Source organism: Monopterus albus, unplaced genomic scaffold (genome assembly GCF_001952655.1).
Source record: "Monopterus albus unplaced genomic scaffold, M_albus_1.0 scaffold16.1, whole genome shotgun sequence".
Classification (NCBI taxonomy): Eukaryota; Metazoa; Chordata; class Actinopteri; order Synbranchiformes; family Synbranchidae; genus Monopterus; species Monopterus albus.
In genome coordinates this window covers 3498366-3526003 of record NW_018127896.1, presented here as the reverse complement: position 1 = coordinate 3526003, position 27638 = coordinate 3498366, and the positions used below count along the sequence as shown (strand labels likewise).

Below are 27638 nucleotides of genomic sequence, written 5' to 3'. Positions count from 1 at the left end.
CCGGTCGTGCCTTTTAAATTTCTAAATTAAAGTTTGATTTGCTAACTTGAAAAAGTAGGCGATGCGCTTTCATTAGTTTTTTTAATACTGTTTTGTACTATTTGAAAGTTCAGCCTGTATTTTCACTTACTACCCTATTTTAAAAATAGTATTGGGTTATAAAAAATAAATTTTGGTGAATTTATACTAGTGGTTCTGCTCAGTTTCTGTAGCTAATATTCATAACAAAGCTGGTTGATTATGTATAACTAGCTTTCTGAATAATGACTTTCCAAATGATTATAAAAAGGTTTGTTGAGCCATCCATCCTCCTTAATGTAACACTAATCACGTTAAAGTAGCATACTATAACAAACCCGGTTTTTAAAAATCCATATTTTAGAATTAACTGTAGACCTATGAACTATTATTAAGATTGTCCCTCAGGAGGCTATTTTTATTATTTTAAATGAGAACTGCGCTGGATCATTTAATATTATTATTGATAATAAGTTACACGCTATTGTAGGCTAGTAATGCTATCCATCATAATCTGAAATGCACGGGCGCGACGCATTAATTTGGAAGTGCAATCGCGGTACTTCCGCAGGTGCTCACCGTTTACCTGCTGACTTGACGCCTGTTTGAATACGCCCCTCACATCTGCGATCTCCGGAGGAAACTGAAGGCACCAGTGGACAGTTCTATTTAACTCTGACCGATGCCCACACCTCGGTCCGCGCTCACTACTGGTCCAGAACAAACCCTGGTTTAATATCCTATCATCAAAATACAATTTTCTTCTGGATCTATAACCGACTACTGATATTTCGTCACTGTTACGGGCATGCGTCTATACTGGTAAGAAAAATCTATTTTCTATTTCATTCTAATGCTTTATGCACAGTGTGTTATTCTAATCTCACAAGCGAATTACATGTTTAGAGTATGTGTCTGTCTGTGGTCCAGTTGTGAGGATGAGGTGAGTCACACACAGTTGCTAATGGGATAAGAGGGAGGGGGCAGTAGAGATTGAGCAGGTACAAAGCGGAATGAATGGACTTCTGTGTCTGTGTCCTGCTGACTGCACTCTGTAAGCTTTAGCACTCACAAAACTTTAGTTTTGGTTTTGTTTTTTTGTTTTTTTTTATATTTTAAGGAGAAGAAAAATGATGTCCATCAATCAGTGCCTCCAAAACAGAGAGGAAAGGACAGACATCTGGCCAAAGGAGTTTTGCTTATTGTAGGAAGAAGTGTCTCTGCCTGAATGCCAACAGACACAGTGCAGAAGCCATGACTTCCTTGATTTCTCCATAAGGAATCAGTCCCAGCAGTTTTCCAAGGACCAGCTGCCTGATGCTTCTCTGTGATGTCTCACTGCCATCAGCACAGGAACTATTCGTTCCTAACGTCCTGTCTACCCCGAATTTCCTTGAGGCCCACCTACTAATTTCATTTTCTCATTAAAGCTGTGGCAGATTGATGAAATAAGGAGTTACATGAATCTGAATTATGCAATAAATTGTTCAATGGTACATGCTTAGGTACACTAGCTAACTACTTGATATTACAGTATATAAAAAAAAAAAAATCCCCACTCGCCCCCCAATCCGGGGCGGTCATATTCCTTCCTTCAAGCTCGGGTCCTCTACCAGAGGCCTGAGAGCTTGAGGGTCCTGCAGTATCTTAGCTGTTCCTAGCACTGCACTCTTCTGGACAGAGATCTCAGATGTTGTTCCTGGGATCTGTTGGAGCCACTCTCCCAGTTTGGGCGTCACAGCCCCCAATGTTCCTATGACCACTTGTGCCTTCACCTTCCACATCTTTTCTAGTTCTAGATCATCTTATAATGGTACATGCATTGTTATACTTGGCACCAGTATTTAAAATCACTGAAATGCTGCTCAATTACATCATTTATAATAATATCAGTTATACAATATGCAATAGTATAACATAGATATGAAGTATTCCGACTGCATTACAATCCATTGTTTTTTGATATTTTAAGTACAGTTTACTGACAAATTGTTGAATTCTTTACTTTACTTTTATTGCAGTATAATCAGTATTTTTCACTTACCTTCACTAATGTAACTCAAAGTATAGGAACATTGCAGGAACAGTTAAGCACCAAATTATCCTTAATATACCATGACCTCTACATCCTCTGCTCACCCTGGTTAAAAATCACCCTGCTAAGTTAGAATAAAAGTTAATCAGAACTACAAATTAGCGCTTGCCTCTTCTCTAGTTCAGGTGCAGCATGAAGATCATCACTTGTCTCACCACCATTTTGGTCTCACCATAGCAACCCCCCTCCTCCCACACACATATACACGTTCTTAAGCAGGCTTTATATTCTATCCTTAGCCTCCCCCCTGACTCCCCCTCCTTCCACCCCTGTGCTCCCAATTACCGACTGCCATTTTACACTGAGAGCTGTGGAGCCAGACATGCTGCTATAGCTGTACCTCAGTGAATGCATCAGGCTGCAGAGATAGCCGCCCCCACATACATATGCACATATTCACACACATGGTGCTTTCTCTGGTTCTGACTCAAGTGGTTTGACCCTGCACGGACATCCGCAGACTCCCCTCCAGCTTTATCACATCTCTTTGGACCATGCTGCCTGAATATGTGAGTAGACCGAGCCCATGACAGTGTAAAAATAGACAGTATAAAAACAGACAGTGTAAAAATATTTAAAACTATTAATAGTTTTGTTCTTTTATAAGGATCAGATAGTTTGTCTGTAATATTCTGTACTAACAATGGTTTACCAGTAAAATAATCTAAAAATGGGTCTACAGCTGATAATTCAGTGTTATGCTGTTATTATTGTTGCTTGTTTTTCACAATATGTTTTTACCAGCCCCTGCTTCTTGCACATGCTCAAAGGGTTAGTGCGTATGGATGGATTATGATATAACTTGTTAAAATATCAAAGGTGTTTCATATCAATGAGGAGTGCAATCAGAAATAGCACTCTTCATTATAGCTGAAAAATTTGTCAACAAAAATCAAAACTTTAACATGTACTGTAGTTAACTGGACTGTGCAGTTAATGTGTAGTTCAAATTTGGGTGGCATTTCCTTCTAGTCAAAGTAAAACAACAACAGTGATATTTTAGGTCTCAGGTTGTTAAGACACTGGAGGGAGATTAAGAAGCAAAGCCTCACACGGTGAGTGTCAACTGCTAAGAGCAGTTATTTAGCCTGAAGTGTAGCCTCATGGGACTAAAACACCTGCTAAGCCTGCTGATAACATTCACCTTTTCATTGTCAAGGTTCATTATTTAATACGAAAAGCAAGTCGTCACTCTGGCTGGCTGACTGTATACAAGTTAGTTATTAGTTTTGATTGCTGCTCTTATGAATGGCACCTGATTATGTTGTAAAGTTTAAACTTGGTTTTGCATTATCTTTTCATTCTGTGAGCATTTTTGTATAACACTACAGCTTTGAGGTTATAAAACAAAGTGAAATTATGAATTCTGTACCATATATTGTGCAAGCTGGTTTATATCATCTGTTCAGAAACTATTTACATCCATTCCAAATAGGATTTCTAGATGTGTGTGCTTGACTAAATATAGCACATTGTGGTAAGCTCAGTCTAACATCTATAACTGTAGAGCTTCATGTAGCTGCATTTGATATTGTTGGATGCATATTTGTGTGTACCCCTCAGGTGTGTGTGAAAGTGCAGTACACATTCAGTCCAGGCTGGGATGTGGGACCCCCAGCCCCATTCTAAACATGCCTCACCCCTCCTGGTGCCACCCCCCTCCAACTTCCACCTCGTCCATGTGACCAGAGCCACCCCGGCCAAGTGGATCACCTTTTACAAAAGCGGTGACAGCCAGTTCGGGGGCGTCAGGATGGCCATCAACAAGCGCAGATTCAAATGTTTTGATGCCCTGTTGGATGACCTTTCCCAAAAGGTGAGTGGGATAGGTGTCAAGCTGCGGTATAGAGATTCCGTTTAAAGCTGACTGTGTTGATGCTGGGGTGCAGCACTTTCAAATTTCCTTGGCAATGACATTATTTCTTTTCTCATAAAGGTTTACCTGACATGAAAGACATTCCTCTTATTCCTTTCAAACCTGATTTTTCTTGACCAATGTTAAAATTTGATTTGGAGATACACCAGCAATAGATTGACAGCAAATAAAGTATAAATATGTGTCCACATACAGGTGCCCTTGCCCTTTGGTGTGCGAACTGTGACCACACCCCATGGCACCCACACCATCAAACAGCTAGAACAGCTCCAGGACGGTGGCTGCTACCTCTGCTCTGACCGCCGCCAGGCTAAGCCAATCAATATGGAGCTGGCCAGCCAACGCCCAAGCATTTGGCACCGTCACAGCCGGAGGCCTCAACAGCCTGAAACCCCACCTGCAACACCACCTGGCTATTTAACTTATAGGCCGCGACGGATTCTGCTGGTGAAGAACAGCAATCCAGGGATGAGGAGGAGCATTGTGCTGAACAGGATGACAACCAGGAGCCTAAAGGCCTTTCTGGAAAAGGTGTCCAAGGTGATGCAGTTTCATGTCTGCAAGATCTACACAGCAGAGGGGCACAGGGTAAGAAATGATTTGTACATGAATGTAAAGTTACAATTTAGAGCACATTTTTCATTACAGAAGACATCCAGTTTAGTGGAAACTCCTAGCACTGCCTGAATTTATTTCCAGATTGATAGCATGCAGCGCCTGATGACTTGTCCTGGTGTGTTGGTGTGTGTTGGCCGGGAAGCCTTCCACCCAATGCTGATCAACTTTATCAGGAAGAACTCAGAGGAAAAACTGCCTGGTCTTGGCCCCAGGACTCCTGGAAATGGGGCCCAATCTCCTGTTACTCAAGGAACAAGATCCCATCCTCATGGAGCTCAGTCCAGAGGCAGCGAGAACAGTAACGAACATGAAAACAAGAAAAACAGTAAGTTGTCAAAATGTGAAAAGGCACAGGCATCTACATAAACACTAATGAGTAAACAACAACAGATCTTCAATGTGCTCACTGCCTCTGTATGTGTTCACGTAGCTGCATTTGTCAGTTTAACTAAAAATAGCAAAAGAAGCAACAAAAGTTAAAATTTAATGTGCTTTAATTCCTCTCTTTCCTTTCAGTAAACTTTGGTCTGGAAACCAAAAAGAGCATCATCCACCCTCGCTCTGATTCCTCAAACCGCTCTGCTCGTTTCTCTTTGTCTTCAGAGAAGTCATACAGCAATGGTGTTAACGTTTACTCCCAGGCCAGACCTGCAATTACGAATGATGACATTCAAAAACGTGTGCTTGTCAATAAAGACGGCAGCCTATCGGTAGAGATGAGGGTGCATTTTCGCCTCCACAATGAAGAGACCCTAAAATGGTCTACACAGATTAAAAAATCCCCATCTCTGACCAATGACTCCTGCCCCGTGAGCCAGGACCAGCCCCACTACCTGCAGCAAGGTCAGTCAGAGAGCTGTTCTGACCCTGATTCCATGTCCTTCGAACCAGATGATGTGGATTATTCCAACCAACCTCTGCAGCATGCAGAGGAGGTGAATCACTGCCCCTGCCGCTACCAGAGACAGGAACAACAGTATGATTTGTGGGAAAATCCTGCACACAGCCACAAACATCCTCCTGTCCCACCCCTGCATCCACATACATCCAGCCACACTCACACTATGATAAGACATACGAACTCCTCTAGCTCTTCTTCATCATGTAATTCCAGGAGAGTCGTGCACTGCCGAGCACGGATCTCCACCTGCAGAGGAGGCTCAGGAACAGAGCAGAGCCAACTGGTCCAGGAAGAAATGTGTGTGACGGAGCAGGTTGAGCGTAGAGTAGAGGTGGAGCAGGATGGAGACACCCAAGTAGAGGTGTGCAGGGTGAGCCGGTGCTGCAGTCACAGTGAAGTGGTTGCCAAAGACAGCAACCTACGACCACTCAGCAGATCGTCGGTTGAGAATGAGCTAATGATGGACGAAGAGGAGGAGCATCCGCTGTTCGTATTCAGCAGCTCCTCACATACCCTACAGTCACTGAAAAAGGACCAGAATGATGAGGATGATGATGACATGCCATCCAGCGCCTCACAGTGCTGTCATAGCAATGAACCATCACCATTCCTAACCTCCAAGACTCACCTGAATGGCAAGCCAACAAGCAACGTCTCAGCAGGTTCAGTCCATTCTACTGAACACACGAAGCACGATGACAGGGAAGAGAGAGGAAGCAGGTCGGTATCTGCAGCTTCTTCATGTCACTGTGGAGCAGTCATCCCACACTCAGCAGCTGGTGCTGACAACATGGATCGAGCTCCCAGGTCCAAGTCCAAAATGAGCACATCCTCTTGCAGCTCCAGCAAAATCCCAAACTTAGAGGACGAGGGGCCAGCAGATGTTGAGGATGAGGAGGTAAAGAGGTCTGTTAGTGATCTGTCTGGTCCCACAGATCTTTCAGCAGGCTCTCAAATGTCTGGAGCATCAGGTGTGTGCCCCAAGTGTGAGGGCTGGAAACGTGAGGCCAACTCTTATTCCAATAGTAAAACATCACAGAGATCCCATCGTTCCCACCAGGCTTTTCCAAACTCTGCCTCACCTCTCTGCAACCAAGAGGATGCCAATAATGGCTCAGATGATGCAGCTGAGTCAATACATTCTAACAAGACCAATCTCACCAACTATGGGCAATTCTCTGCAATATCAAATGTCCCTGTGGGCAGAGGATCTAGTGCCATGTCCAAGATGTTCAATCCTGAGCCAGCAGGAAATGAGGAAGAAAGGGCTCCTAGCGCCACCTCAGCTACAAGCCACATCTCCAAAAGATCACAAAAGTCTGGCTGTAATTGTGCCACTGGAGTCACAACCAATAAAGAGGAGGAAAGAGGCCCCAGCACCATGTCTGCTCAGTCCAACCTGTCTGCCAAGTCCAGCAAGTCTTTCAAGTCCAACTCCAGGGGACCAGCTGAAGCTACTGATATCAGAATAAGGAAGGAAGCAGAGGGAGAGAACGCTAACTCCTTGTCAGCCAAATGTGGTGTTTCAGCAAAGACCACTGGTTCAGTCAAGTCTCACTGTTTGTTAAGTGGTGAGGTTGCCTTCCCAACTGACAGTACAGTGACAGAAGAGGGTGATACAAACATAAGAGCTCCCAGTAGCCTTTCTGTTAAATCTACTGGTTCTACCCAATCAGGCAAGGCAGCAACACCTGATAGTGCCCTTTCAGCTGAATCACAGGTTACAACAAAGTCCAGCACTTCTCATAGAGTCACTTGCAGCCACTGCGCAAAAGCAATATCTCCAGGTGCTAAGCTAGCTGCCACCAAAGCAACAGGACAGGAAGAAGGAACAGAGGCAGAGGAGAGAGCAGTGAGTCCAGCCAAGTCCAATCTGTCTGTCAAGTCAAACAAATCCCATCAGTCCAGTAGAGCTTCAATTTCTGTGATGTCAGAAGTTAAAGGAGATGGTAAACAAAGGGTAGCAAGTCAACTGTCTGCCGGATCAGTTAATGTGTCTGTTAAGTCTTCAAAATCATGCAGAACCAACTGTAATGACAATGAAACTGCAGGAACTCCAAGCTTAAAGGTGGGAGAGAATGCTGAGGAAAAAGACAACAAGATGGTAGAGGTGGAAACACAACAGCAGCCAGAAAGTGTAACATTTGCTAAATCAGAAAGAGAGGAAAGGGCGGCCAGCTCCGGGCCCTCTAGACCTTATAAATCTAACAGTAATGGCAAATTAGAAGCAGATTCTGAAAAAGAAGACAATACAGGAGGAGATTTAAAAGTTAAAGACCAGGCTGCCAGTCCTTTATCTGGTACATCGGCCTCCTCCACAAAGTCTTGCCATATAAAAACAGACAGATTCCCCAGTGCTATGTCAGGGAAATTACACACTTCTTCCAAGGCCTCCAGGTCCACAGCATCTCCGAGTCCAAGTGAAACTAATGTTCCTTCTATTGAAACAAATGTAGAGGAGAAGCCAGATGAAATGTATGAGCAGGTCGCCAATGCCATGTCTGTAAAGTCAAACTCCTCAGTGAGGTCCTGTACATCTCAGAAGTCAAATTCTGTCAAGACTCTCAAACCAAGTTCACCAAGTTCAAATGTTGTTACCATTAAAAAGGCAGAAGGGGTTGATGGGGCAGGAATTGAGAGAACAAAGAGAGCACCAAGCGCTGCATCAGTTAAATCTAATGTTTCCAGTCATAACAGAACAGCTAGTGTTGCTGCAGACACAGATGAAAAGGTTGTGGAAGTCAGTGCACCAAGGATCTGTTCCCCACAGACCCACTCACCTAAACCTCCAGCTTCATCCTCTAGAAGTCCCCGATCCCCTGTGCAGCAGTTGTCTGGCCCAGGCGGAGAAGCAGGAGGGCCCAGTGCCTTGTTAGTTCACACCGCAACCTCTGCTAAATCTGGCAGGCCCAAATGTCGCTGTAGAGCAGCTTCAGCAATTGAAAAGGCAAAGAAAGAAATAGATGGAGTGGAAAGGGAGATTGAGAAAAGGAAGGAGAAAAGTGAGGAGGCTTCTGAGCAAACCGTCCACACCATGTCATTCTCATCCATAAGACAGAGGAGAGAATCAGGAGGCACAGAGCAACCACTGAGTCAAAACTCTTCAGGTTCAGTCTCTCTTGGCCTACCTGAAAATCAAGACACAGCTGATTCAGACAAGTCCAGTGTTTCTTTTCACGCAAACACTGAGAGTAAGGGCAGAGTGAAGACATCAACACCTAATGTCCCCAAAAGCACGATGGAGAGAGATGTGGAGGGAACAGGGACTCCTGTGTCTCAAAGGTCCAGCACTAATGGCAGTAAAAGCACTTTGTCTCACAATCCTGAAGCAGTTGACATCCCCACTATTGAAACTCCAGGAGGGTGTAAAGATGAAGATGAAGAAGGTGGAGGGCAAAAAACTGAAAGAACAGCCGGTGTGTTTTCAGGCAACAGCAGCAGGTCTCACAGGTCATCTTGTAACTGTAGTGTCAAAGCAGCAGCTCAAATACTTAACAGCACACCTAAAGAGGAACATGGTAGTGCCAGCCCAGCCAAAGCAGGAAATGACCTTGAAACAGAAAGTGTGAAGTCGGCTTCAGCAACAAAAGCTAGCAATTTGGATACCTGCGACAACAGGACCTCATCTGCAATGTCATCAGCTAGTGCTAAGGTTCAGAGCAAATCACCTGCAAGTGCCAATGTAGCAAAAACAACTGCTGAAGATTCAGCAAATAATGACCATGACACAAGCAGATCAGCTAATAAGGCCAAAGGGAAGGGAAATATCAGAGACAAGACAGCCAACATTCACTCCAATAGTCCCTGTTGTCTCAGGCCTGAGTCTACAGCTTCAGTTCAATCAGGGACTAAAAAGAAAGCCTCAAAGCAAAGTAAAAGGGAGACTTTAGTCAAATCCAATGGAGGAAGCAACAATGGCAGTGTCAAAGAGTCAGATTCTCAAAAGAAAGAAACACCTATCAAACCCTTGAGCCCCTGTCCCTTATACACCTCCAGACCGTGCAGCAGATTGGAGACACATAGTGAAAGCACAGTGTCTCGCTCTCTGTCTGCTGCTGACCTGCTGAAAGAAAGTATGGCTGCTGCACATTCACACAGCAAAACCAGTGACAATGTCAGGAGTGAGAAAAGCACAAAGTCCCAGAGAAGCAGAACCCAGAAGGATCAGCAGGAGGAACTGACACCTGCCTGTCTGCCCAGCACTTCCCCCACTGAGGTTGTCAGTGACTGGCTGCGGACCATTCCCAATAACAGCAGCATGCTGACAACTGGCGAAGAGCTGACTGACCTGGAGCAGGAGATGGAAGAGAAACCTGGTAAAGAGGTGGCAAAGGAGGAGGAGAGTGCTGAGGGTGAGGAGAAGAAAACTGAGGCTGAAGAGGAAGAATGGAAAGATGGAGCAGTTAAATGTAATGTAGGAGAGGAGGAGGAGAAGAGTTCAGATCCAGTTCCAGGTGATGCAGTTGTGGAGGAGATGCAGACCTCTTCTCATCCTAACACTCTGCTGTTACCCAGGAACTGGCACTCTTCTGCAGCTGTGATGAAAGTCCTTCTGAGCTCTTCTCTGGGTCGATGTCGCAGCATGCCTGAGGTACATGTAGTGTATCAGTATACAGTATCTAATACATATACAGTGTTATGTATGTTAGATATAGATAATCAGCATTCTTTGTATCTTTGCTGTCTTCTTCAGGTGTCTCCAGTTTATGGTCGTAGACTGAGCACATCAGCCAGGGGGCTCTTGGACTGTTTGGCACAGCTCCAGCTCATTGAGCCTGCAGTGAGCCTTGGCTGTGACCAACAGAAGGAGCACAACCAGCAGTATGAGGGCATTATGGACATCCTTCAATCCCTCTGGCTCACTGAACCCAGAGACACTGAGACCAAGGAGGCCAAGGACCTTGGCACAGAGCAGGTGAGTCCACCAAGGTCCTCATCTGGGGTGGATATGAGTAGTGGTTCTGGTGGATCAGGAAAGGAGAATAGAAATCAAGGAGGAAATGAAACACTGCCAAAAGAAACTGAATCTTTACTTGAGGGTGGAGGAGCAGCAAAGGTTGTAGAAGAGGAGAATGAAGTAAATACACAGGCAGAGGTTGGGGAAATGGAGGTGGAACCAGAGGTGATATCCACAGACAGAGTAGAGGAACCGGTACAGGGAGAAGAACAAAGTACAGTCCCTCCAAAAGCCACTGAGAACCCCTTATCATCAGACAAGAGTTCTGCCAACAATAGCTCTAAATCCCCCACTGATAATGAACAAGAAGCAGTGGAGGACTCCAGTTCAGGCACGCCTCCGACTGTCCTGCAGGCACCCTTGTCCAGAAGACCATCCCAAGACCCAGATCCACTGTGGGTACTCCACCTTCTGAAGAAGCTGGAGAAGCAGTTCATTAAACACTACACTGATGCCATGGCTGAGTTTAAAGTTCGCTGGGACCTGGATGACAGCCTCATGCTGGACAAAATGATATTGGAACTGAAGGATGAAGTGTGTAGACGCATCCAGAGCAGCATCTCACGTGAGATGAAGAAGATTCAGAGTCGTGCAGGCAGAGGATGGAGATCACCCCGGCCTCCACAAGGAGGGAACCTTTCCAGGGAGTCCACCATGACAGAGAAAAGGCGTCAAATGTTGAAGGTAAGCCCACAAACTAAATTTACATCCTTCAGGATACTGTAGCTTCCGTGGCAGAAAGGTAATGCTTAATTTATGTTTCAGGTCATGAAGAACCAATCAGTGAAAACCACTGACTCCCTCAGCAATGAAGAGATGACGGCTGAGTTCAGCGACCAACAAAGCGACGATAAATACTGCCCCTGCGATGCTTGTTTCCACAAGAAAATGGCTGCCTGGCCTCTTAAGACTAACATGGTAGCTGCTGACACACCAGTGATGATGGAGTTTGATCTCCTTAAGATACTTCAGATGAAGAAAATCCCATCGGCTGCACCAGCAGTGGTACCCCAATCTGTGGACATAGAAGGTGACAGCATGGTCGCAGACGAGGAGGGGAGGAATTCAGAGGTACTACTGGAGGAAAAGGAAGAAGATGATACTAAAGAGGATATCAAAGCTGATGTTGTTTTGGAAGAGACAATCCTAGAAGAAGACAAGGAGACAAGACAAGAAGAAGATGGAGGTGAGGCTGGAGCAGAGGAGGCAGTAGCAGCTGAAATTGAGGGTGATGAGGAGCTGGAAGTGAGAGAAACAGGTGGAGAGAAAGCTGGGGAAGAGGAGGGATCAGAAAATGGACAGGAGGAGGAAGAAGAGGTGGAGGCACAATGTCAGTGCCATGCTGCCAGAAATGAGGATGAGAGCAATAAAGAGGGATCAGAAAATGGACAGGAGGAGGAGGAAGAGGTGGAGGCACAATGTAAGTGCCATGCTGCCAGAAATGAGGATAAGAGCAATAAAAAGGTCAGGGCAGGAGTGGAAGAGTGTCACATGTCTGATATTAAGTGTGAGGAAGAAGAAACAACAGGCACAGAAAGTGGAGAACAAGAGGCATCTGTGGAGACAGAGGATGACAGTACTGCAAAAAATGAAGAATTAGCATTGCAGGAGGAATTTGTGGAGGGAAACGCTTCAGTAGAGGCCAAGGATAAGAATGACTGTGATGATGGCACCAGAGAGGGGGAGTCACATGAAGACGAAAAGGGAGAGAGTGAGGAAGCAGGAAGGGGTAATGTCACCACCACAGGTTAAAAAAAAAATCTGGATAAAAGGAATGCATTCAGTAATTATTCTGAAACTGCAATTTATAAATAATCCCCACCGTACCTGCCTGAATGCAGGGTTCATGTCTGCTGTACCTTAGAGAGCAGCCTGACCTACTGCAGCCTCAGCACTGACTCTAAGCCTGTGGGTAAAGATAATCTTTCTATCCAATTAGACAGATTGAATAAATCTGCTGTGTTTGGCAGCAACGCCAAAAACGTCTGCTGTTATTAGCACTGAACAACTGTCTAAGAAATCCCCTTCTTTTACCTAGTTCTCGTGCTTAATATTGACATTTCACTTCCTTATTTGAAACATGCATGAGAGGAAATTTAAACCAGTTAAGGTTCAGCATGTTCAGATTTTACTGCAGACTTCCTGCACTGATAAAGTGAAATTAATTCTGAAGCCAACCAGTATATTTTCTCTTGCTATATAACTAAACTGTAGCTGTAATTGGTGACATTAACTGCCCAGGCCTTAATTACAACTCCTCCTTATTTAACCCTCAGGGCAAAGAGACAACTACAGCTGTCTGTGTGACAGAGGGAAAGGAGGCCAACGCTGAAGACTCAGACACCAAAAGCAAACATCCAAGCGACACTAGTGCAAATAAATCGGGACACAAGGGTGGTGGAGCCACAGCAACTCAGACACCAAAAGCAAACATCCAAGTGACACTAGTGCAAATGAATCAGGACACAAGGGTGGTGGAGCCACAGTGGACAAGTAGGATGTTTAGGCAGATGCTGTGGAGGATTTCAAAGAGGAGTTGAAAAGTAACAAAAGCAAGTATAGCGCTCTCCTTCATCAGTTCACCGGGGCCTCTGTGGTGTCCCAGCCCGGCTTGCTGGAGGACACTGACACAGAGTCACCACAAAACGCTGTAGAAGTGCACAGAACAGCTGCAGGTGGATCTGCTGGTAGTGGCTGGCCAGGGCCAAACACCGTAAACCTAAAGAGAGTGGGCTGGATAGCTTTTACAGTAACTCAAACAGAAACCAAAACTGCTGTATGAATTCACACTCTTAAGACAGCTCCCATAAACATTTGCTCTCTCTCCAACTACACACCTAAATTTATGTAGGGTTAAAGAATGAAACCAAAAAAATACTCAAACATTTGAAGCACTTTTAACTTCAGATCCAGTTTAGGAGGAATCGCACTGATTGGAACTTTGAAACTTGAACCCACCACCTTACGTGGTCTAACTATATCAAATGTATTTATTATGCTTGTATGTTTTTAAGTTAACTGTATTTATGAAGTAAAATGTCTAAATCTGTACTGTATATGGACAAATAAGTTACAGTATATTTTTGAAACAAACAAAACATATTTTTGGACTATGTGGACCCAGGTGTAATGATTTATTGAATCATATAACCATGACTATACCAAGTACCTCAGAGGTATGATAGATGTTAGCTAACACATGCACTGATACGTGGTTTGTTTTCTTTGTCTGTTTTGTGGACTCATCTCAGCACGTTGAAGATGATGGGTTTTTAGGGGTTTGGAGTTTCAGCCACTCCCAACAGTACTATCCCAAAGAACATTTATAAATTACTTTCTATCACAAACAAAAACAAGTGTTATAGTAGATTTATTATGTTATTGATGAATCTTGTGACTTCCCTTTAAGCATGCATATGTGTGAACTCTTTTCAACAACAATGTGACGCTGTGTGTTTCTGGCACACTAAATCTCTACAGTAAATGTCAGGACACATCAGTCTGAGCTTCAGGTTGATGTAAACCTCGCTCTGGTTTTCTTAGGCGTGTGTTACATGCTGGAGACTCAGGAGGGGTTTGTATAACCAACCATTTGGAACAACAGTGTGACGTGTGTTACTGATGCCTTACTGTACCCATGGTTATATGAGGGTAGGTTGACAGCGTGGCGATCACAGCTAATTGTACTTTTAGACCACAGATAGTCTGCAAGTGAATGAAGTGCGTGTGGTTTTATTGCTTAGTTTGACAAATGACTCCAAATGCTGCTAGTGAGAGGGTGTGTGTGTCTGTGCTGCTATTGGTCTGTTTGGCTGTCCATCAGTCTGTGACATCACCAAGTGAACATCATGTACCAAGAGCAAATGAACATACAAATGTAACATACTGATATAAATAAAACAAATGCACATGTCCTCATATGACTTTACCCAAATGTGTGCACATTTGCAAGATTTCATTCTCATTTATTTCATTTTTATGTTTCTTTACACTAGTTTAGCTTTGAGTTTCATCAGCTGACATATTCCACACTGATTGGACACTTTTACTTAAACGTATTCCCACCAGCACCTGTTGTATTTACAATACCTGCACAAACAGAGAAACAAATAAACCTCCAATTATTCCAGCCCAATTATCACTACTACCATTGTAATCCTTGCACAGACCTCTAGATGGCCAACATTAGCCATTTTACTACTTCAGGCATATACAGTATATACAGTAAATGCTGAGAACTTTACACTAATGCTTTCTGGTCCAGATCTGATGTGCACTTAACTGTTCTAAGCTTCCTTTGCTCTGTGCTTTCCAATACTGTGTGTGGCTCTGCTCCAAAGATATTTCCAAAGCTGCTCAGCTGCTCTCAAGATACACTCACATGTCACACTAATCCGGTACCTGTGAGTGTGTGCGTTGAGGAATTGAGGATGACTTACATCACACAGACAAGCATGGCAGAGCCTATACCTCTAGAAGACAGTTACAGAACACAGGCTGAAAATTTAAATCCAACAACACCCATGATCAATATTGGGCTTTTAAAATAATTCTGTTTTTTAATATGCTGGATTTTTGTTTATTAAATATATGTATACAATATATGTATAAGCTCATTTTTCAGTTGTAAAACTAAGTTCAACTTGATTAATATTTTGGCTTTATTACTTATTAACTCATACTAAAATCAGCAGTCAGTAAAGGAGGATTATATACCTTTGACTCAAACGTAGAAATTTGTTTATCTGAAACAGCTGACCTCTAACCTCTCTGCAGAGGAGAGTAGAGGAAATGTACTCTGTGTGTATGTAGGGACATCATGCCTTGTCGATTATGACAGCCACAGCTTCCCTTACAATTGACTGCTGCTCCAAATGAGACTCTGCCTCCATGAGAGAGCAACCAGTCAGCAGAGAGACCAAAGCCAGGGGGACCACCTGCACATAGAGAGAGAAAATCTAACACAACTGGCCTTCTCCAGCCATGCACCTCATGCATGTTAAATGCCTCTTTACCTTGGTCCTGCTTCGGGCAGTGCGTGTGTGTGTGGCGGTGTCAGAAGATGTGATGCCTGTTGACAGCTCGTCCACTCTGTAGATGGCCTTCAGAAGTGCCTCCTCACACCGGTGCTGAGGACAGCCAGACAGCTTCTGGAAGATGGGCAGGAGAGCACCTTTAGAATCATTAGTGTACATCCTTTTAAGTCCTCTCTGTGTGAAGGAGAAGCTTAAATGTCTCATTTCCACTCCACAATTAAAAAATAGGGACATCATATCAAAATAATAAACAAAATAGATATAAAGTCATGGAATAAAACTAAGCTAAGTCATGTCTGAATTCAGCTGCTTTTTTTAAGTGTCCACAGGTCTTATATATTGGTGGGTGTGTTGAGTTAAATAACTATTTTTGAGGTTGTAATGTTATATACCTGGAGTAAACGTGAAGCTCTGTAGTAGAGTTTGCTGTTGGTGACCTGCACGTCGATCATGTGGTTCTGGTAAATTTTCCCCTTTAAGACGTGAGCTCCAGTGCTCACAGCGTTCAGCAGCAGCTTAGTGGACAGCTCCCACTGCTGAGAGCAAGAAGGAAGTGATTTTCTTTCCATTTACACAAGCTAGACTGAGAGGAAACAGGGAAAACATTACAGTAAAAAAATAACCTGGCATCTAAAATAAGACCTGCAGAACAAGAGAAATCAGGAAAAAAAAAGTTTAAATAGACCTCTGTCCAGTGTATTTGTGTCTTTGTAGTTCTGCAAAATAGTGTTTAGAAGGAGGGGAAAGACAAAGAACAAGAGAGTAAATGAGGTTAAACAGATATTTACCATGCTCCAGTGAGTCACTGCATCAGTGTGTGTGTGTGTGTGTGTGTGTGTGTGTGTGTGTGTGTGTGTGTGTGTGTGTGTGTGTGTGTGTCGTACCATGTGTAGTAGGCTCCCTGGAGCTGGTGACAACCAGGTGATTTTTAGTGTTGATAAACAAAGTCTGTTGATGTCATCCTGCAAAAAACAGATCAGATAGATAGATAGATAGATAGATAGATAGACAGACAGACAGACACAGACAGAGACAGACAGATAGATAGATAGATAGATAGATAGATAGATAGATAGATAGATAGATAGATAGATAGATAGATAGATACTTGTTGTACAGTAGCTGCAGTGTCTCCATCAGCCTGATGATAAACAGCATGGAGGTTAGAGGTCTTCTCTCTCACTCTGCTTGCCAACTTCACCACTTCACTGACATCGTCTGTGTAGAGAAGCTGTTAAGACACATGCTAATTTTATCTGGACAGAATCCAAACATGAAAACAAAGGCTGCCTCACCAGAGTGTGTGTAAATCAGTAGAACAGTGTCCTTGTCACTGAGATAGGGCAGAACTAGATGCAGAAAGTCTTCATGTGCTATGCAAAACTCAGGACCCTGAAGGAAAGACATCAAACCATTTTACTTATGGAGTACAGGCAAAACATCTGAGGTAGCTGTGTTTCAGTCAGGCAACTAATCGACTGGGATTCACATAAGGTGTAGTAATGTTTGGTGTCGAGCTTCGAACCTTGTCACTCCCAACAAGGAAACATCAAGTTCAGCACAGCAGGAAGTGGGGAGTGACAATACTAATTTCCTCCACAGGGGAATGTAAACTCACAGAGCCTACAGGGGAATGATGGACTAAATAACATTTTAGTTTATTTTTTACAACATTGTTATAGAGTTCCTTGTTAAGTACTACTGACTTTGATCCAACCAGCAGTATACAATGGTTACATTACAATATACATATAATACACAGATTAACACAGATTAAATTAAAACATTTTTGTAAATATTAAGAATTAAGTATTGACAGCTCTAATGCAGTATGGTTTTCAGTCAGTTTTTGATTATGTATCAATTAAAGTCTTTGTTCTCTGTTTGCAATAATTACTTGTTCACTACCCTATTATGTTTAAATAGATGTTAATTCAGTGTTTCCGTACACATACCAGTGAAGTTAGGGGCCCCTCATTATTGTTCAGCTCTCTGTATCCTCCACTGATGAAGCCTCGAACATCTTTGTAGTCTGACATACACACACATGCAAATAGAAACGATGTCTCTCATGCAGATGAATGTAAAAATCTGGAAAAATACAATCCTGATTATTAACCACTGATTGTTTCAGATTATCTGATTACTGGGTGCACTTACATTTGGCCTTCACAGAAATTCACATGCAAATGAAGCCAGCTGTTTTGCTGCTAATGAGTACATCACACTTCTCTCACCTGCTCCAAATGTGGGTTTACACTCACTGGCATCAATGAGGCCCAGCAAAGCCAGAGAGCCCCAGCCCAGGTAGTAGACACACCTCCCACACCTCAGACTGAAAAGACATGCAGAGTGGATTATTAAGTTGCAAATAGGTCACACCTGGAAGCTTTAAAAGCTGATAATCCACCTTGAAAAATGTCATTAGTGTGGATTTCAATGGAAAATTTCAGAGGCTTTCCCACTTTGCAACAAATAGATTTTTTTAATTTTAGCAGATGTTATTACTGTAACATCTTAGGAGTGTAAGACAAGATAAGATGGGATGAGATGGGATGAGATGAGAAGAGCCTTTATTAGTCCCGTGATGGGGAAATTCACACTTTTGCAGCAGCAAGGGAATAGGAACAGGCACACAGTGTTCAGAATCACATTATTATTGATAGAAACAATGTAAACCATGTAGCTATAATAATACTGGTATAATAAGTAAACAATACCAATAAGACTGATAAAAAATTGCACCCTGTATTCCCATTATGCTAACTGTGGGATAGAGAAAAGTGACAGACAAGGTCATTATCAGTATAAGCAGTGCAGCCATACTAATAAAGCAAGACTGATATTGCACATAGAAATGCTGAATATTTACAGGCATTAAGTCAGTGGGTATGTAGGATCATGTGGGGGTGGGGGTCTACTGGGAGCAGTTCTGGTGCTACAGATCCTTCCTTCCTTCCTGCTGGGGTCAGCAGCAGGAAGGAAGGATCTGCGATAATGGTCTGGTACACACTTGGGTTCTGTCACTGACAGAGCTGCCCAGTGCTGTCGGAGTCTCACACATGGGGTGGGAGTCATTCTCCAGCAGGGATGTCAGCTTGGCTAACATCCTCCTGTCTCCCACCACTTGCACTGGTTCAAACAGACTTCCCAGGAAAGAGCAGGCCCTCTTGACCAGTTTGTCTAGTCTCTTCCTGTCTGTGGTTGAGATGCTGCTGCCACAGCAGACCACTCAATAAGAGATGGCTGATTGCGTATGCAATTATCAGAATAACAAGAGAAAATTCCCTTGTAAATAATGTATGTATAGTGTAGTAGCATGTCCGTGCTCAGTCATCCAGGTCATGGTAAGCTGAAAAAAACGTAGAAAAAATCATCTGACCATAGTTTTAGGTCGAAGACGTTTCACTCCTCACCCAAGAGGCTTCATCAGTTCTGTCCAACTGGTGTTGAGTAGGAGATATTTATCCCCCTGGGTGGCGTTTCAGTCCTTTGACGACCAACAATGTCCCCTAATGACTGATATGTTGCGGTTCCAGTCCTTTGGTGGCCAACAATGTCCTCTAATGACTGAGTCATTATAGCCCAATATTGGTGACCATCATTACCTGTAGTGGAACCCTCACATGTGGACCGCTGCCTATTGTGTAGTATATGTGGAAGGTTTTAAGTAAATTTAATCATGTTAATTTCTGTGTTTTTATATTTATTCATGACAAAAAATCAAGCACCTCATTTACTGATAAAACTGATCCTTTTTTGAATTCATTAAATCTAAGTCAAGGTTACAGTAAAACATACAAAATGGGATGCATCACCTCTGTCCAGCTGCCTCTAGCAAAGCACTTATTGCCTCACTCTGTGCGTATGTGACATCCAGAGCATTCTCATATGCTCTCATGTGCTGCAGGATCCCCCTGTTGAAAAGAAACACTGATCTTTACTACTATGCTGATGATGTCACAGCATGTAGAATCCAGTTAACAGTATAGAATCACAGAATCCCTTTCCTGCAATGACCTCTAGAGGACAGCAGCACACGATAGAAACAAAATAAATGCTCTTGGGACAATTGTAGAATAATTTAGGCAATCCATACTGGTTATTCTTCAGTTAAACTACTTATTTTCAACAGACTCTCTAAATTGCCTAAGCTCAAAACCAGACTATCAATATATAATTTTTTTAATTTACCTTATCAAAGCTTTTCAGTGTTTTACCCACACTTACGTGGATGTGATGGGTGCATGTGAAAAGACAGCAGCATGAGCAGCAGACAAGACAATCTCCAGGAGAAGCTTAGTGGCACTGCCTCCCTTCATCCTGGAAGAGCCACTAATGGCTTCTGGCTAACACACACACACACACACACACAGAGTCACTGGCCAAGGTTCAGACACACTACTTTCTTGAGACTTGACACCAATGCAACCTGAACAGTCAGTGAAAGAGAAAAGATAGTGTGTACACTGTTTGATGATGCATATGATGAGTACAAGTAGAGGTACTTACCCCAACTGCTGGGTTGATGAGGAAGGCCGTTTGGCTTTTGGCAAGCTCTTGCATCCTTTGCACCACACTGCGAAAAGTGAATGTGCAGCCTGGTATCGGCTCGTCCCTACAAATGTAAATACATTGCTATTTTTTATGTTACAAAATAAACTTATTTCATCCCTGGTTATCTATGTGTTCAATACCACTCTTGGATGGGGGGTGAATTACACACCTGGCCTGATGTGTAGGGTTGAAGCCAACCAGTACAGGAGTGTAAACCTCATGGTTCTGTAAACAGAAGTCCAGCTGACCTGCCACAAATGGAGCCTTGATGCCAGATATCAAACACACAAGAGAGGTTAACTTCAATTTTGCAAAGTTAGAATTCAGATTCTGAACAATCACAGCGACTTACAGATAGTCCACAGGAAATGCCAATGAACAAGACCCTCTTCTTTCCCTCACACACCTGCAGGGCACCAAAAACATGAAGTGGTCAGGTGCTGCTGGAGCTTTGCTAAAAACAACCAGACACACACACTCTCCATCATGCCCCTGACCTTCTTCAGACTGAGCGCGCCCAGTTTGGGGTCATCTTCAGGAGCTTCTTGGGAGGAAAACAGAGCTCTGAGGAAATTAAGATGGAAGGCTCAAGATGTAACTGAAACATATTTACAGTTCAACTTTTAAATTTGTTTAAGAAGAGTTTTTTTTTAACAAATACATAAGTCACCAAACACACCTTTGTTTAATTCAGTGCCCTCAGATGTTTTGCTGTCTTATTACTATGTGATAGCTTAGTCTAGCAGACTACTGCAGCAGAGGCTGCTGCTAAAAATATCACCAGCTAAAGCCCATGTCAACATCAATACAGCATTTCCCAAAGTTGACAATTATAGTTGGCTATGTAATTTCAGTTATATGAGTGTAACATTGTTTCATTGCAACAAAACAGCCCACCTGTCTCCTCCTGCAATGATGTAGGCATAGAGTGACCTCTGGTTCAGCTCCTTCAGCTCTCTGTTGAAGCCTGACTAACAATACACACAATATAGAGAACATAAGACACAACACAGGAAGCAATTTCTCCATAAAACAAGCAAGATTTGAAAAGGTTATTTCACTGTTACAAGCATTTCAGGACCGCTTTTACCGCTACGAGGAAAGCCAGTCGACCAGAAGTCCCACAACCACTCAGTACAACAAGGCTGTCTTTAGGGTCCTGATTGCAAAACACAAGACACACTGTCACCTTACATCTGACTGACCAACAGAAAATACAGACAGACACAAAGATGATACCTTGAGAATGATCTCCACCCTCCTAGTAACCTCCATCATGGTTTTCACCACTTGGTCACTCAAAAGCCCCTGAAAATGACATTCAAATAAGTGTTTCCTTTAATGAAAATTTTCAGATTTTTTTTTTTTTGGTCAAAAAAAAACTTGTTTTTGAATACTGTGACCTCTGACCTTTACCTTGTAGGTGTTCCCTTTCTCTTCCTGAAATATCTGGGCATCACAGGCCTGTAACATCCTCACAATGGAACCAGCTGAGACTCGGTCGATGTCACGTGTTAAAGGATTCGACTTCTCTGAAACAGGAAGCAATGGCTCATAATCTGGGGACTAAGAAACAAAATGACACATTCAAGAATAATTCAACATTTGCTGCATTGAATCCAATAACTGCAAAATGTAAACTGAAACAACATAATAAAACGCCTGTTTTACTCTGTAGCTGAGTTGATTTGATGGTAATTTGTTTTTCATGCTTTATAACAAAGAATAGTTTGATGCTTTGGGAAATAGTTTTTTTGCTGAGAGTTACACACGAGCATTGACACCACTCTCAGGTCTGTTTGCCTGCAGCCAGTTAGTTTAGCTTAGCATGAAGACTGGAAACTAATGAAGCAGCTTAGGCTGCCTTTGCTGAAAGGTAACAAACTCTAACAGTACCTCCAAAGCATATTATTTATCTGTATACAAACAGAAGTTGTTTTATGGGAGCTGTTGTGCTGGAGGGTCTTCCAATCTTCCAGCATACTAAACTATGCTAGTCAGCCACTGGCTGTAGCTTCACATTTTTCATACAAACACCAGTAGTATCAAGTTTCTCATCTAACTTTCTCAAAATGTCAGACTGTTCCTGTTACTTACCTCCCATTCGTGCACAGTGGAAAGACTACAGTTCCCGTCTGATCTGGCCATTGTGTATGAGTCCGTGCTTTACAGACAGAAACAGGAAGTGCCCCTCTGAGCAGAGATTCAAAATGAAAGCTATGTAGTGCTCCGTCCTATCTATAGTGACAAAGTTCACTTAAGGACCGTTGAGACTGAGGAGTGAAAGGAAGCATTAGTTTCACTGTAACACACCAAAACAAAGGTCTACAGTATGTGGATAAATGGCAATAGTTATTCGTGCAACTATAGGGATCAAGAAAATAATCTACCGCACAAACAACCCCTCATTTTTAAATCACAGAGTGCAACACAGCACAAGCAGCTTGAATATGGAGGTCAAACTGAAAAGTTGATTTTTAAGAATCTTCCTTGATCTCAACTCTGACAGCGTTGACTCACAATAAATCCAAACATCAAAATTTGTTCCATTATTTTCAAACATGCTTTTAACCATACAGTGCAGATCCAACTGTGTGTCAGCAGTGTGAAAATATTTACACCCCAGCAGATTGTGGAGTCTAATACATTCCATCACACTGTTTGATAGAGTGTGCCTCACTCCTCCAAACTCCCACCAGTCTCTCATAACTGCCACAAGGGCATTTTTTCACATCATGCTCCTATAACAATTCATATTTCTCCTCACACTTTGTACCTGCTATCATCTCTTCTCTGTGTAGTCATGGGTTGACATTCAGATGCACGGGACGACTCACTGCTGCCTCATGCTGATTATGAATGACACCAGACATCTGAAGTACAGTTTGGTGTTAACCTTTCTGAGTCAATCCAACACCAGAGCTGTGCGTAGAGTTAAGTGATAAGTCAAAGCACGATGTAGCACTTTCAAACTTTGTTGGCTCATGCTCGTCATCTTGACCTGAAAAAGTTGCATTCCTTCAACACCATCGCCAGTTCTCAAAGCTGTTTTAGATTCAGGCTCACCACACATTTGTGAGTAAACTGCAACAAGGACAATAGCAAGGCTGAATCACCGACTGCACTGTAAAAAAAATAAATAAAATTCTAGTTTTATAGAATATTTCTGTTACTTTACAGATTTTCCATGAATTTCTAAAATATAATGAACCGCTAATAAAATAACAAAAATATATTGTAAAACTACAAGCAAAAATATAATAATGACTAAAAGATATCACTTTTTTTCACATAAGAAGATTTACTGTTTACTGTTTCACAAGCTTAACTAGCAGACTTCCCAGCATGTAAGTAAGTAAGTAAGTAAGCTTTATTTATATAACACCTTTCATAGATAAAATCACAGTGCTTCACAAAGTCAACAAATACAAAAGCAGAACAAACAAAATAACAATATAACAGAAACCAAATAACATAAAAATAAAATATCAGGCATAAACATGTTTAAAACCAAAACTAAAAATCAACTAAAGGCCTGTCTAAAAATGTGCGTCTTCAACTGCTTCTTTAAAACCATCGACAGATTCGGCCATACATAAAGACAGGGGCAACGCATTCCACAGTCTAGGATCCATAACCTGAAAGGACAGGTCCCCCCCTAGTCTTCAAACGGGTTTTGGGGACCATCAAGATGGCCTGAGTTGAGGAACGGAGAACACGCTTTGGAAAGTATGGGGTCAATAGATCAGCAATATACTGAGGAGCCTGACCATGAAGTGCTCTAAATGTTAGCACTAAAATTTTAAAATCAATCCTAAACTTAACTGGTAACCATGTAGAAACACATGTAGAAATAAAAGCATGAACAATCATTTCCAAATCAACCTTTGATAACATTTTCCTTAATTTAGAGATGTTTCTCAGGTGATAAAAACAATTCTTAACCACCTGTCTTATGTGGCAATCAAGAGACATAGACTGGTCAAACACAACGCCAAGGTTTCTGAGGCTCGACTGGACAGAGGAGCCCAATGAACCCAGGCGCTGTCTGACTGATGAAATCTTGTTATCCGGCGCAATAATGGATTTATGTGCAGATAATTATTGTTAAACCAGTTCTTGATGGATGACAAGCACTCTAACAATATGGCCAAAAAATGAAACTGAGTCATTAAAAGAGCAATAAATTTGAACATCATCAGCGTAAAGATGATAAGACGCCTTCTTAAAGCGTCGAATTATCTGATCAAGAGGATATATATATAATAAAAATAAAATTGGACGCAAGACTGACCCCTGTGGGACAACACATGACAAACCAGCCACATCAGACATGACATTATTTATAGCTACATTGAAAGTTCGATCGCTAAGATAGGAACAAAACCACTGGAGGACAGATCCAGAGAACCCTAATTCAAACTGAAGCTGATCCATCAAGATTCCATGATCAACGGTGTCAAAAGCACATGTTAAATCTAATGCATGCATACACTGTTTGATAGTTAAACTCCTCTTTTTTCCAATTTGAAGAACTCATTCATGGTGAAAAATAACTGTCTGTAATACACATTAAATTAAGTGTAGGTTGATATGTTTCATGATATAAAAAAAACACACAATAAAGGTTAGCAGTGAATTCAGCATCAACCCCTGAACACTAAGTACTGAACAAAGCCACTAGAAGCAGCCTTGGAAATACACAGGATTTCATGTAAATGTAAAGAACAACTGTTTAACTAATGGGAAATTACTGTATTTATTAATTTATCTAGGACATGTTTATTTTCTGTAATTTACGATAGTTTTTGGTGCCCAAGCTGCCGTTTTATTACCTCTTTTTTTGTTGTTTGTTTGTTTACGGTGTGGGAACAGAGGACTCATTGGTTATTCAGAACAGGCTCTTCTATTAACCTGAGTGATAATCTGTTTCCTCACAGAAACACAAACAGATAGTGAAGAGGCAGAGGTGCACAGGACATCATCAGTGTTTTACTGTTGTTCGGGTTCACTATATTATGACTATTTGCAGCTCAAACACAGGCTTGCAGTGGATGTTTACTTCTTTTCTTTGTTTTGACATTTGTATGAACCTAACAGGTCATTTAAGATGTAAATGGATGTCTTTAATGAGTCCTGTGCTCATCTTCTGGGTCTGTGATGTCTCCGAGCAGCAAAGCAGCCCTACTGCATTTTTCCCAAACTGAACACACTGTCATCACTGAATGATGCAGCAGCAGACCCTCAGCAGTCAATGACAGTGTCTGAATTTATATAATACAGCTGGAGGAGCTCAAGCACCAAGACTCTTGTTCTCTTCATGCCCAAATTTGTGGATACAACTGTTGATCTTTTTTCCATTTTTAGTTAGTTACTGTCTGCCTTTGAAAGCATCATGTTTTTAAACTGTGCTCATAGACACACAGTCTACTCCAATGCTGCACGGCCTGTTGACCTTGGAAGGTCTTTCAGTTTTGAAGAAGCCACATGACCATCTTCCCATCCTACTTATTCTCATTGTTGTTCTTGATCCCTAAGAACTTGTGTCCCAAAGGAGCAAGAAAGTCATCATCATCATCATCATCAACACTGAAGTGATCTTCTCATACTCAGCCATAAAAACCTGGAAGAGAAAACAGTTTATTCAGGGTGCAGAGCAACAAGAGGTGGTTGAATTTTCTGTCTCTGATTCCCATCAACTCAGACCAAGGTCATTGTTTTGATCTTTTGAAGTTTACTGCTGATCCAGGAGCTGCCGCTGCCTCCTTATTGTCTTGAACAGCATGACCAAATCATTAGCACACAAGAAGCATTTGATCTGGTGTCCTCTGTCAGTTTTGTTAATTCTTTTGGATAAAAACTGTGTAGTGGAGGGCACAGCTGCAACCCATGACAGTGATTCATGAGAAGAGGCTTGGTTTTCACCACAGGGATGTATCATTTTTGTATATTGTTTGCATAATTTGGTGCTTTTCCCCCTCATTCTACTGTCTAGAAAATTTGCATTTGCTATGTTCATAGCTAACTGAGGGGAACAAAGCAGGGGAGTAGAAGCCCAGGTGACAGGGAAAGTAGCCCACACTCTGAGCTGTAGCTGAATACCTCACGTGCTGCTGTCACTCACTCGCATTGTGCCTCACTCACACACAGCAATACAACCATCTCCTCCCTGTCCTTCAGCTGTATAGTCGTCATGACAACAGAAAGGCTAATCTCCAGTGGACAGAGCGAGAGAGAGAAAGTGCTTCCATATAAACATGCTTCTGAGATCAAGGAGTAAGTGTGTGTTTACTAAAGAGATGCAGTGTGTGTGTGTTTCATATTTTCTCTTTACACAAGCTATCATTATACAGAATGCACCTTGTAAAATTAGTTTATATATGATAAATTCTTCTTCTCTTTTTCACTTTCATTATTTCCATTCATCTGCTAATTCCTAAATCCACCTTTACCTCCTGTTTTTGAGCACTGCTTCTCTTTGACCTCCAAATCCATCTCTCTCCTTCAGTTTTCCTTCCCTTGACCTTCAACATTCTCACACATTCCTTTTTTGATTCCTCTTTGTGACATCGGTCTCCTTAACCCTCCACAGCTTGTCCCTTCTTTTTTTCTTTTAACCTTTATCCATCTGAAATGTGTCTTTTTTCCATTTTTTGTTTCTGAATACTCTTTTCATCTCTCCAACAATTTTTCTAAATCATCTGCTCATCCTCTCTGATTCAACCTGAATCATCTTTTCTTTCTCTCTTTCACGCACACACTCCTTTCATCCCTCTTCTAATTTCTAAATCCATCCCTCTCTCTTTATCTGCCCCTCAGCTTTCCAGCTCCTTCCATTTTTACCCCCTCCTCTCTCTTTCTCTCTCAAACACACACATGCACATACAATCCACCTCTGATTTTCACATTCTTAAATTTCTTCCTCTCTGTCTCCCTGTTTGCCTATAGCAAGGATCATGTACACCCATGCACACATATGTTACAGCTGATTAGGCTGGCAGAGCCATAGGCAGTGAACCAAAAGGAGGATAGATGAGAGGATAGATGGAGAGGGAGAAGCTAAGAAGGAGGGGGAATACTGAGAGAAGGGGTAGGTGGAAAGAAGGCTCATGACTGATGGATATGACTAAATGAAACCTTGCTTTCCTTCCCTCTTCTTGCTGGAGGAAACTATAGCAGTTTCACTGGAAAACAATCATTCTGCTCCTTCACAGGGCAGTGGGCGATTGCACAACCCCTCTACTTTGTTGCGCGTACACATGCGCGCTCCCTCGTGCAGATGTGGATTCGGGGTTGATGTCGTTATCCGGTAGAGGGCGGAGTGAGAGTGTGAGAAAGAGAGAGTGAAGAGTGGGGAAGCAGGAGCTGCGGAGAGGACAGGAGCGGGCATGGGTGGCAGCAGATGACGGGTACCCGCAGCCTGAATGCGTACAGGACGAGAGTCAGGGGTCGGGGGTCCTCCGGTTGACTAACCAGGAAGGATTATATTAGCACAGGTCGTGGTCGGGTAGCGTAGTCTGGTGTCCGGTGCGCGTCACCCCCCCCCCCCCCCCACCCAACCCCCCCACACACGTCTTACA

General features: G+C 42.6%; 2 protein-coding genes across 8 annotated transcripts; one reads left to right on the top strand and one right to left on the bottom strand.

Annotated features, from left to right (window-relative positions):
• Positions 1-644: 644 nt before the first annotated feature.
• rp1l1a (rp1 like 1a) lies at positions 645-12217 on the top strand. The gene is made up of 7 exons (XM_020592132.1): positions 645-840; positions 3677-3929; positions 4185-4577; positions 4689-4932; positions 5124-10099; positions 10202-11149; positions 11231-12217. The coding sequence occupies exons 2-7, from the start codon at positions 3717-3719 to the stop codon at positions 12215-12217; spliced, it is 7761 nt and encodes a 2586-aa protein (XP_020447788.1). The 5' UTR covers positions 645-840; positions 3677-3716.
• Positions 12218-13186: 969 nt separating this feature from the next.
• Positions 13187-22244, bottom strand: gckr (glucokinase (hexokinase 4) regulator). 7 transcript variants are annotated; one of them, XR_002274323.1, is made up of 20 exons: positions 22156-22244; positions 21475-21624; positions 21298-21366; positions 21149-21217; positions 20956-21029; positions 20556-20622; positions 20411-20464; positions 20228-20322; positions 20014-20119; positions 19732-19850; positions 19320-19418; positions 17739-17836; positions 17457-17533; positions 16797-16893; positions 16610-16719; positions 16386-16463; positions 15894-16037; positions 15481-15615; positions 15182-15402; positions 13187-14937 (listed from the first exon to the last, which is right to left on the bottom strand). XR_002274323.1 is itself a non-coding variant. In XM_020592200.1 (19 exons), the coding sequence occupies exons 1-19, from the start codon at positions 22204-22206 to the stop codon at positions 15283-15285; spliced, it is 1812 nt and encodes a 603-aa protein (XP_020447856.1). In that variant the 5' UTR covers positions 22207-22244; the 3' UTR covers positions 13187-15282. The 7 variants fall into 7 exon arrangements, 6 of the variants coding, with proteins under 6 accessions (XP_020447856.1, XP_020447858.1, XP_020447859.1 ...); XM_020592200.1 differs by having other exon boundaries at positions 13187-15402; XM_020592202.1 differs by having other exon boundaries at positions 13187-15402; positions 15894-16034.
• Positions 22245-27638: the final 5394 nt, after the last annotated feature.